The following is an 11,560-nucleotide window of genomic DNA, read 5'->3' on the forward strand; positions in this document are numbered from 1 at the left end:
AAATTGCAAACAAAAACAGCCTTAGATCTTGAAAAACCATACCAGTCATTTCAAAAAAAAAAAAACAGACGATAATGCAACTCTGATCAGAGATGATGAGCAAAGAGTTATAACTAAAACCATCACGACATCATCCTCAGAGTACTAATTATGATCATTTTAATACTGTTTAAATATGACCAGTCATAATTGTAATAATGTATTTATTTAAATATATTTAACTATTTAATGATATTTTTACTTATTTATATGTTTATTTATTTTCTCAACTTCAAATGTCATACTGGTTCAAGTAAGTTTAACTTTTCTTTGTCTAACAACGAACACTTTTTCTTAATTTAATTTGTAAAAAATAATTGCAAAAAAAAAAAAAAAAGACAAACGTGGTTTTTTTATGTAGTTGACAATTAATTGTTTAGATGATGACTACAAAAAAAAAAACATTGCAACAAGCCAGATAGATTAATTTGAGTTGTTTAACAATAGTTATGTTTACTATATATATCTTTGTAATTCCAATCAAAATGTATCAATCATATAATATAAATATATTTAATATACTACAAGTTTGTTAAAGCAATATCCAATAAACAATAAATAGAGAAATGGGATTACTCTTAACTAAAATCGTTGAATTATTCGACCCAAAGGCCAATCATCGTATTTTGATGATAGGACTGGATGGTGCTGGTAAGACCACTTTATTATATAGATTAAAAGTAGGTGAAGTAGTCACCACAATTCCAACAATAGGATTTAATGTTGAAACAGGTATGTTAGTGTTATCTTGCATGTCTTACGAGATCATTTATCAATATTAGACGTCTAATATATTCTATTATTATTTATTTATAGTCGAATATAAAAATATCAATTTCACAGTTTGGGATGTTGGTGGACAGTACAAGATCAGAACTCTCTGGAGACACTACTATGAGAGTAGCACTGCTGTTATATTTGTTATAGATGGTACCGATCGTGAAAGACTGCCAGAGGTTCAAGAGGAAATCACCAGAATAACATTGGAGCACTCCTTGACGAACGCATCACTTTTGATATTCCTCAACAAACAAGATCAACCAAATGCTTTGAACGCATCCCAATTGATCGACCAACTCAAGCTCAATAACATTAAAGACAGAAAATGGTATGTCCAACCAACTGTAGCATTGTCTGGAAGCGGACTTTATGAGGGTCTCGATTGGTTGTCACAGAGTGTCAAAAAAATAATTTTAAACTTATAAAAATAAAATAAAAACAAAAATTGTAAAAAGTTAAACACAAATCAAACTTAATTGTTGTGTAGAAATCATCAAAATTGTGTTCGTTTTGTGTTTCAAAAATATTTTTTTTTCTGGGTTGCCTTTTTTTTATTGAAAACATTGAAATTATCAAGAAGTGTTTTAGTTAAAGTTGATCCATTTTGTTATTTCTGTAGTGCAACCAGCTTTGGAATCCACCAATTGACTAGTTGTAGTGCATCACTTTTGATACTCGTCAAAAACAAGATCAACCCAATTCTTTGAACGCATTCCAATGATAGACCAACTCATCTCAATAACATTAAAGATAGAAAATGATAGGTTCAACCGACTCTAGCATTGTTAGGATACGAATTTTACGCTAAACCACTGATACGCCTATAAAAAAAAATATCCACTAAGAAAAACAAAATTTTTTTTTCTAATATAGTTTAAACATAATTTAATCTTTATTGATTTGTTCATGTTGTTTATTCGTAGATAGCATAAGAGCTAGATATACCATATAGATTCAAAGGGACAAAAACTGGCTTTTCATCATTTTTATATTCGAAATTTCCTATAGGTGAGACGAATGCTCTTGCATATCCATTCTCAATTGAAAGAACCTTCTTGCTTACACAATCACTAGTAATCTTTTTGTCTTTGTCAGGACATTGTTGCATTGCGAGAACCGAACGTACTTTTAGTGAATATCTATTATCAGCAGCCGCCGATCCCACAACTCTGTCAATAGAAAGTCCAAGAAGATCACCAGGATATTTTGTTGGATCGAACGAAATAAGTCCTGATCCAGGGATTTCACTAGGATATCTAGTAGCTTCAAGTGTTTCGAATTCGGTATACAATCTGAATACAATTTTGCTGTCTCCGGTCCATACATCTGTTTCAAATTTGATTCTGACCTGAATATGATTAGGTGGGTGATTTACGGTTGCCATTAGAACTTTAGTATCTGTCAAAAAGGACATAATCCTCATTCTGTAAAATCTGCCTGTGAAAACATCGTAGATTCTGACGGTAGGGCATGCATAGCTGGATTTAATAGTGATTTCGTATTGACATGTTGAAGTTCCTACCAAATCACCTACAACAAATCCGATGCCGGTCATATCACATAAGAAATTGTAAGTTACAATTCTAGCCTTTCCAGCACCACACGAAGAAGCATCAACCGCACCTGTATATTTCAAAGAAAGACCATCAGCAATAGGTGAAACCTCTGCTTTAGTGTTCAAGCCTAATGAATAAACTTTGGTACCATCAGCAGTTATCTTACAAGCTTGTGAATCAGTTCTAGATTCCAAGGAGTTACATTTTTGGGATACACCGCATAGGTTGAAATATACAGTATACTATTTAAAAAAAAGTCAAAATTAAATTAAAAAAAAAATAGAACATTTCAACTGCCAACTTACATCTTGATATTTAGATACAAAATTATCATTTCCATATTTTATAAGTCCTGTAAAATCAAAGAAGTTTCCATCTTTAGTTTGATAATAACAATCGGAAGATGATATGAATTTTTGGGTATTAATAAATAAATCAGGTTTCTTAATAGTTGATTCCATATTCGTGATTTCTGCGGCACCTATATTAGATATCATTCGACCAGTGAATGCATGTTCTCTTACATGATATTTAGTTCCATCAGATGTAAAGAAAGAGATACCAGTGTAAGTTGTTACTAGGAAAGAAAGTTGACGTATAAATAACCCTTCAGTTTTGCCAATAGTAGCTAAAAAATAAAGTTTTGTTAGTATACTAAAGTCGCCATATTTTAGTTTTAAAAACTTACTTAAAGTATCATCGTCATAAAAAGAATTGGGTTGTTCAGCAAATTTACCAACATATAATTTTCTTTGAGCATCTCTCCAAAGTTGTTTAACATTCAATCCACTTGCAATAAACCAACTATCAGGAATGAGATCAACAACATATTTAACTTTGTAATCGATTGGCATTGGAAGAAGATCAAGATTCTCTGCCCATGATTGAATTGGATTGGCTACATTTGAACCATATGATCCTGGTGATCCTCCTTTAACAATGATTCGAGAGAAACTTGATGTTTTCTCAAAACCATTTTGTTTAGCTTCACTCGTTGAGGCTGTCAAAGATGCTGCCAAATTTCCACCACCTTTCATTCCAAATCCAGATGCTTGTGCTGCAAAAGACAATGCAAGATTGATATCAAGTGAGTTTGATGATCTTGATGCAAAGTTGACTTGACTGACTTTTGAAATTTGTTCAAGAGTTCCACCAAGAGTTGCGGTTTCTTTGTAAAAGATTCCATATTTCTTCACATATTTCATCATATCATCAACACTTTCGACTTTTGAAATATCTTGAATGAATTTCGGATGGAATTTCGGATCATTATTGTGTACTTTATAGATTTCACATTTGAATTTGGTTGATGCAATCGATCCAGAAACTGTTGAATCGAATCCTCCAGCAAATTGTACTCCAACATCCAATGAAAATGCTAATTGGAGTGATGCTTCAGCAAACCATAAATCCATTTCTAAATTGGCTTGGTTATGAATTCCAAATTCAATTCCTTTCTCATATGAAAATGATTTTGAAGTTGATGAGAAACTACTCATTGTTGAATAATCACATTTGATTGATTTCTGAGCAGAGAATCCATGTGGAATCGCTCATAAACCATATCACGATATTGATCTTCCAATGTTGAAAATGATTGATTGCTGCAATATGAAATCGAGAATAAAGGTGCTGCATTATCTTCCATTGTTTCGAGATCAACTCCATGACCCATATAATTCAATCCTGGCAATGTGAAAAGGTAATAATTGTCTAAAATTTGAGTTTGAATGTTTGACATTCCTCCTTTGAATCTACTTCCAAGTCCAATTGGTGGTGCTTGTCCTATTTATATATTTATTAAAAATTTAAAATGAAAAGTTAGATTGTTTTCATTTTAAATAAAATGAATAAATTAAAAATATTTACCAGAACAATCATTAACGATTTGATCAAAACAATCCAATAAACAACTTTCAGGAGCTTCATTACAAATCTTATCACCACATATTGGTGCTGGTTTCGATTCTTTTAGAACCAAATATGAATTCAAAGATTGATATTCACCAGAATCAGAACTCTTCCATTTCAAACTTAAAGATCTTTGACCACTCGATGCTGAGAATATCAAAATTGTGATTGAATGATATTCTTGTTTCGATGATAATAATTTGGTTCTGAATGATTTGATCTTTTCATTTGAAAAGTATGAATCAAAAAGAACTGTATTATCAACATAAACAACAACTCCAAGATTGGTTGCTTCCAACTTGAAATCATAATCAATTGTCTTGTTGATTTTGATATCTGATTCTAAAATACCTGAAACTGGACATTTTGCTGATCCAATCCAATTGCTAAATTCTATTTGAAAAGTATAATTAATAAAATGAATATATTAATAATTAATAAAATTAAAAACATACCAGGTGTAATCAAATAATTTGTTGATAATTTAGTACATCCAGTTGGATCATTGATTTCACCTTTGAATACCTTACTATCTGGTTCTGGAATGATACAAGATTCGAATGATCTAAACTTCCATCCAGGTTGAATTGAAATATACCCAGGTTGACTACTAGATGCACTGGCTGAACTTGTTAAGCCTGATGGAGTTGAAAAGGTTTTTGGAGCAGCACATTTTTGTTCTTGTACTTTAGAACAATATAAAGCACCATCGTCAGAATCGATTGATGATGAAGCATCACAATTCACTGCAACATCTTCGAGACCTGTTGAATATAACATCATTGAAGATCCAATCAATTGGACTTCATTTCCAGTATTGCAATTTAAAACAGATTTAACAATATTCGATGATGATTCTGACAAATAGATTGCTGCACCTTTATCCAATGCAACATTATTTGAAATCTTTGAGTCTACTATATTAATACTTGATCTAGAGGAATAGAGTGCACCACCTTGATATCCTTTGTTGTTGATTAACTTGGAACTTTCGAGTTTCAAAGTGGAATCCAAGACATTAAGAGCACCTCCATATTGTGAATTACAATTGGTGATTGTAAATCCATTCAAAACAAAATTAATTGATTTGAGAGTGAAAGCACTTCCAGCATTCTCACAATCAATGATTGTTTTTGAATCTCCTTCAAAAGATCTAGAGTATGATAATATTTTTAATAATAAATCCTAAACAAAAAAAAATAAATTAATTTTCAATTTTAAACCTACCTAAGTTCAACATTGAAATTGACTTTTAATTCTTTGTTGTTTATTCCTTTATAGACACCAGGCATAGCAGTGATTGACATGTCAGACTTATCTTTATTTGAATTCAAAGCAGATTGAATGTCTGGAAATGGCTTATCATAAGTACCACATCCGTTATCACCAGCACAGTTTGAATTTGGATCAATATAAACTCCAAAAACTAAGAAAAAAAAATGATGATGTTTTGTATTTATTTAAGAATGTTAGTCAGTCTGGGATTTGAATTATTTTTAAGATATTCAATTATATACCTTGAGTTAAGGAGATAAATAATAAAAGCATTATATATATATAATATTTCATTTTTATAATAATTTAATTCTGAAATGAAATCAAAAAAATATTAAGACTACCGTACTCTCATCTTTATGACAATATCTATTAAATTATAATTCAAAAAAATACAAAAAATAATAATTCATTCGTTCTATGATGTACAAAAAACAATTTCGATTTCCTTTTTTGTTTACAAAAAGGTTTGAATGTTCCTCGTTTAAAAAAGATTGTTTTTTTTTGATGAAAGTATATGATGAAGGTTCTTCAGAAGCTAAACCTTTGATAGTTTGAAAATCTAAAAGGGTGAGTCTTGCAAACAAATCATATTCTAATATTTGCACTTCCATTCAAAAAACAAAATAAACAGTTTAAAATTGTTACAATTTTTGATATCTTAAAAAAATAAATAGAATAGATTTGCAATCCATATTTAGATCTCCTTTTATGTTTGATCAAACAAAACCAAATTTTTTTTTTATAAAATATTTTTTACATTTTTATTTTGTGAATCTTATGGGTAAGCCGTGAAAAAGGGATATTAAAAAAGATCAAATCAGCAAAAAGCAATTGACTTTTTTGAAAAACAACACCTCGGTTTTTATGTAAAGACTTTTCTCGTTCTATTTGACAAAAATAATAATTTATTTATTTAAAAAAAAAAATCGTATTTAATTGTATTTGTAATATTTTTGATAGAAACAATAAAAAATCTTTTTATTTTTTAATTCAGATTTACTTTATTAAAAATGAAAGTAATACATATTTTATTGATAGTTTTATCACTATCTCTAATAAAAGCAGGTATGTTATTCAACTCAATTAATTTTTTTTTGAACTAAATTAAAAAACAAATATTTATTAAATTTTAATAGATTTGTTTGTTAAACTTGATTCAACTTGTGGATCCACTTGTGATGGAACATCATCCAAACCTTTTACAAATATTCAAAGTGCAATTAATTCAATTTCTTTAACTCAAAGAAAAAGTACGATCATCCAATTGAATGCAGGTACTTACACTGGTGTTCTCAATACTGGTATAAATATCGACAGACCAATTAAAATTAAATCGTAAGTTTAGAATCAGATCAAATAAAATATTTATTTTATTAATTAATAATTTTAATTTTTTTAGAATTGGAGTGGTAATAATTGACTGTAAAAAGACTGGAAATGCTTTCTTTGTCAAAGATACAGAATTTTTATTGAGTGATGTAACCATTCAAGATTGTTCTTCTTCTCTGGGAGGTGCTCTAACAATTGAAAATTCAATGACAACCATCACAAAAACAACGTTCACTGGAAATATTGCTTCATTCGGTGGTGCAATCTATTCAATTTCAAGTAATAATGTAATTTATTCTTCTATTTTTGATAAAAATGTTGCTTTGGAGTTAGGATCTGCAATCTATTCGATTTCTTCAAAATTCCAAATTCTATCGACAACAAAATTCACTGGAGCAACTAATGCAAAACCAACATATATTGGATGTAAAAATTCAAACATCAAACTTGATGATCAAGTTGATATCACTCAATATATCACATGTGATAAAGGATGTCTCGCTAAATATAAATCAAAATCATATTGTGATTCTGCCTCTGATACTTGTTCATTTACTGGCGTAATTCCAAGTATTGTTGACGATACAACAAGTAAGTGTAGTTTTTTGTAAATTAAATTCCAATATTAATCTTTTTCTATTTTTTCAAAAGTATTTACAACAGGAATGTTATATGAAGCATTTTATGATGTTCTAAATCCATCTGGTCTTTGTATGTATTTAAAATTAATATATAAAATTTTCTTTTCATATCTTTATTGTATTTAACATTGTTTTTTATTTTTAAATTTTTATTTTAAAGTATTCAAAAAGATTGTTCCAGACAATACAATTGAAGATTTCTTGAATGGTCATGAAGGAAAGGTTTATGGTGTTCTAACTGGATATTTACACATGGATAATTCAATGAAAGTTAAATTCAGATTTGAAGGAAAGAATCTTGGATTCTCTTTGGAGGTCAATGGTGTCAAATATTTGGATGTTGCTCAAACAAACAATTTTGATTTCCCATTTGAAATCTATTTGGTTTCAAAAGTTTCTCATCAAATTCAAATTGTAATATATCTCAAAACTATTAAACTCTATATTAAAAATTTAGCTCTAATAATTCTATTTTAGACTTTAAGTTCGGATACAACAGGAGTTGGTCGTTCATTCAAATTGTATCAAATCTCACATGATTACAGAATATTCTATACTAAAAAAAGTATGTATTTTAGAAACTAATTTTACTTTTGTTATTTTATAAATATTTTACTAATCTTATTAACAAACTATAGTTTGTGGTGATGGTGTTCAAGATGATTTGGATTATTGTATTGAAGACTCATGTACTAAAACTACTATAAAATTTATTCAATTTTTGAAAACAATTTATTAAAGTCGTTTTTTTATTCTATAGATTCAATTTATGATCCAACAAAGCCAGGAGAAGACAGAGTTTGTGGTGACAAAGATTACCATTTGAACTTCCAAGATTGTTTCAATGAAATATCACAAAATTGTGAGATTCCAAAGAAGAAAGATCATATCAGTCCTCTTGGAAATGTTGGTGGAATGATTGGTGATCTTGTTGAGAATCAATATCTTTGGAATGTTCCAGGATCTGAACATTTCACTTATGGAATGAGTATTCTCAGTGGACAACCATCAAAAGCACCAGTATTCCAATTTGATTATTGTGTTGAAGTTGCCAACAATATTCTTGAAGATCCATACAGAATGATGGCATATGAAATCCCACCATCATTGAACATCAAATCTCTTCCAATATGCACCTATTCAACCTCCACAAAAATGTATAATTCATTTTCTGAATATCAAACAGAGTTCCAATTAGAAGCTGGTAAGTATTGAAAATTTAAATAGAATAGTTCAAATATGATGATACCCAAAAAGAAATAATATGTTATGAATAATTAACTAAAAATTAATTAAAATAGGATTGAAAACTTCAGGTGATATCAAGTTAGAATTGATCGATTTCAAAGGTGCATTCTCACTTGAAGGATCAATTGAAACAGCAAGAGATCAATCACAATCATCGACCAAAAATATTTTTGTGACAGAACTCAATTGCACTACAACATATATTGAGATGGATGATCAAAGAATCAGATTCCATCCAATGTTCTTGAAAGATCTTGCAACAATCAAACAAGAATCAGATCTTTTGAAAATATTTGATAAATATGGAACATATTATTATTCAAGTGCATATATGGGTGGAAAGTTGGTTCAAATTTCAACAACTTCTGAAAGTATTGACACTGATGAAAAGAAAAGTAAATGGAGTATTGCTGCTGAATTAACTTTTGGTGCCTCTGCAAAGTAAGTGATAATTTATTAAAATTTTAATTTTCTTAGATTAAATTAATTTTTACTATCAAAAATTATAGTGTACCAGGTTTTAATGGAGAAGGAAGTTCAAGTATCAACTTTGGAATGTCATCTGAAGAAGAGTCAATGTCTGAAGTTGAAAGTAAATCAACATATTCAAGTATCATCACTTACGGTGGACCACCTGCGTCATTTGCACCATCTGATAGTTTCCAAGCCACAACATATCGTGGTTGGTCATCTTCAATCGATCTATTACCAGTACCAATTGGATACAATGTCAAACCAATAAGTGATTTACTCAAAGATACTAAATGGACCATCAAACTTGGATCAAAAACATCCGAAGTTTTTGAACTTTGGGAAAATATGGAGAAGATCTATTATCAAATGAATCGTATCAATCCAAGTATGTTTATATATTCCTTTAGATAATCAATATACTAATTGATATTATTTAGTTCAACAACCTCAAGATTTCAAATATTCTTTGATTTTTGATTTCATAAGTGTTACCAATCTTCCACAATCGTTACCAGGTGACATAGAATTGCAAGTTAAATGGACCAACAAAGCAGTGACTGAAATATTCAAAACACCAATTAAATTTGTGTATTATGACCCTGATGGAACCGAAACCGAATACCTTTTCCCTTATTCTTACCAAACAGCCAGTCCAATAGATCCAAGATGTGTTAATAATCCCAGTGTTTCGCTCTCCGGAACCGCAACCGAAAGTAAAACCTGTGATCCAACAAACAAAGTTACTCCTACACTATTCAGAGTTGATTTCTATGGACCAAATTTCATGGAGAGTGCCAAAAAACCTGATATTTATATATTTGGAATTAATTATATAGGTAAATATTTATACCAATACAACTTTGAAAACCTTAAAATCCTGACAATTTTTTCAATTCTAGGTGAATCAACTCTAATTTCTTGGTATACTGGTGAAGCAATTAAATTAAAAAGAACAACTGGAGTTGAATCTGTTTTGAGTACCTTTAGCCCAAATACTGGAAGAGGAATATACCAATTTGAATCAGCTCGAACAACATTGACTTCGACAACAAGCGACAAAGGTTCCTTTGAAACATACATTGGAACAGCTGGAAATTCAAGAGATTCTTTCTATAACTATATTTACACAGTTTCAAAAGCCAATTCCAAAGATTTCAATTTCTACAATAGATTCAGAATTGATATTACATTGTCATCACAAAAGGATAAACCTGTCACAAGATTCTATACATTCCATAGAGAATGGACTGGTGCATCACAATTCAGAGTTGACTACCTTTTATACACAGTGAACAACAAAACTACCACTGAATGGAAATCAAAAGTTTACTATTATCATATTCTCGAGAATCCAGAGCTTCAAAGTTATAGCGATCTAGTTGCTGTTGACAACTACTTCCCATTGAAACCATTGAATAAGGATGTACCCTCCAAATGGTTCTCTTTTGACAATTACAACCATCCAAGAGATGGAGGAAGTGGAACAATTGTCGATCCATTCAACTTCAACTCACCAAATCCATCTGTTGAATTCTATGAATTTTCATCTTAATGATTTTCATAAAAACAAAAAAACAAATAACTAATAAATTTAATTCAAAAATTCTTGGAGTTTTTAAAAAGGATTCATAGATCAAATTTACTCTATAAACTCGTTAAGATTTAAATAAAAACTACAACTGATGGTAAATATCTAGAAGCCAATCAAAGAGCTTCTATTTTTGGTAAAGGTGAAGATGAATGACGATCTTGTACCAGATCCGATCAATATAATATTAAACTAGTTACACAATCAATCAGTCATCACAAAGATTCTTATTTGTAAGTTAAACTAAAACAAAAAATATTTTCTTGGGGTTTAATAAACAATTTTTAATATTACATAAACTATGATATTCAACTGAAATTAATTGATAGGTAGAACTACAGTCTACATGAACAAAAAGTTAAATAAACCCAACAAAATAGGTCACTATATCCTCTCTATGAATCATTTCTAAATATGGAGAATTAGAATAATTATTTTATCTTTGTTGTCTTTGGTAAAATATTAATTTTGAAAAAGGTTCATCTCAACCTTTTAACACTTTAATTTTTTTTGATTCAAACAAATCTATTCAAGTTGTTTTTTTTCAAAAGTTAATAATAGGCCGTATAAATAGGAGAATCTCCTAAACGAAACAGATTCAAAAGACAAAGACTGGCTTTTCATCTAATGCATATTCGAATTTTCCCACTGGCGAGACGAAGGCCCTTTGAATATCCATTATTAATTGATAGAACCTTCTTGCTTACACAGTTACT

The 11,560-nt window shown here is 29.7% G+C and overlaps 4 protein-coding genes across 4 annotated transcripts; 2 read left to right on the forward strand and 2 right to left on the reverse strand.

Annotated features, from left to right (window-relative positions):
• Positions 1–605: 605 nt before the first annotated feature.
• Positions 606–1,244, forward strand: PPL_07799 (uncharacterized protein; the record flags this gene model as incomplete). Its single annotated transcript, XM_020578633.1, has 2 exons — positions 606–771; positions 856–1,244. 2 exons carry the CDS (start codon positions 606–608, stop codon positions 1,242–1,244), a joined length of 555 nt encoding a protein of 184 aa, XP_020431502.1.
• Positions 1,245–1,732: 488 nt separating this feature from the next.
• Positions 1,733–3,790, reverse strand: PPL_07800 (uncharacterized protein; the record flags this gene model as incomplete). Its single annotated transcript, XM_020578634.1, has 3 exons — positions 1,733–2,617; positions 2,681–3,003; positions 3,064–3,790. 3 exons carry the CDS (start codon positions 3,788–3,790, stop codon positions 1,733–1,735), a joined length of 1,935 nt encoding a protein of 644 aa, XP_020431503.1.
• Positions 3,791–3,870: 80 nt separating this feature from the next.
• On the reverse strand, positions 3,871–5,855 carry PPL_07801 (uncharacterized protein; the record flags this gene model as incomplete). The annotated part of the gene is made up of 5 exons (XM_020578635.1): positions 3,871–4,160; positions 4,245–4,679; positions 4,742–5,439; positions 5,514–5,712; positions 5,804–5,855. 5 exons carry the CDS (start codon positions 5,853–5,855, stop codon positions 3,871–3,873), a joined length of 1,674 nt encoding a protein of 557 aa, XP_020431504.1.
• Positions 5,856–6,574: 719 nt separating this feature from the next.
• Positions 6,575–10,808, forward strand: PPL_07802 (uncharacterized protein; the record flags this gene model as incomplete). The annotated part of the gene is made up of 12 exons (XM_020578636.1): positions 6,575–6,629; positions 6,701–6,899; positions 6,964–7,484; positions 7,545–7,604; positions 7,695–7,948; positions 8,012–8,099; positions 8,173–8,223; positions 8,295–8,738; positions 8,836–9,223; positions 9,292–9,641; positions 9,694–10,092; positions 10,156–10,808. The coding sequence occupies 12 exons, from the start codon at positions 6,575–6,577 to the stop codon at positions 10,806–10,808; spliced, it is 3,462 nt and encodes a 1,153-aa protein (XP_020431505.1).
• Positions 10,809–11,560: the final 752 nt, after the last annotated feature.

Source organism: Heterostelium album, assembly GCF_000004825.1.
Source record: "Heterostelium album PN500 unplaced genomic scaffold PPL_scaffold8, whole genome shotgun sequence".
Taxonomy (NCBI): Eukaryota; Evosea; class Eumycetozoa; order Acytosteliales; family Acytosteliaceae; genus Heterostelium; species Heterostelium album.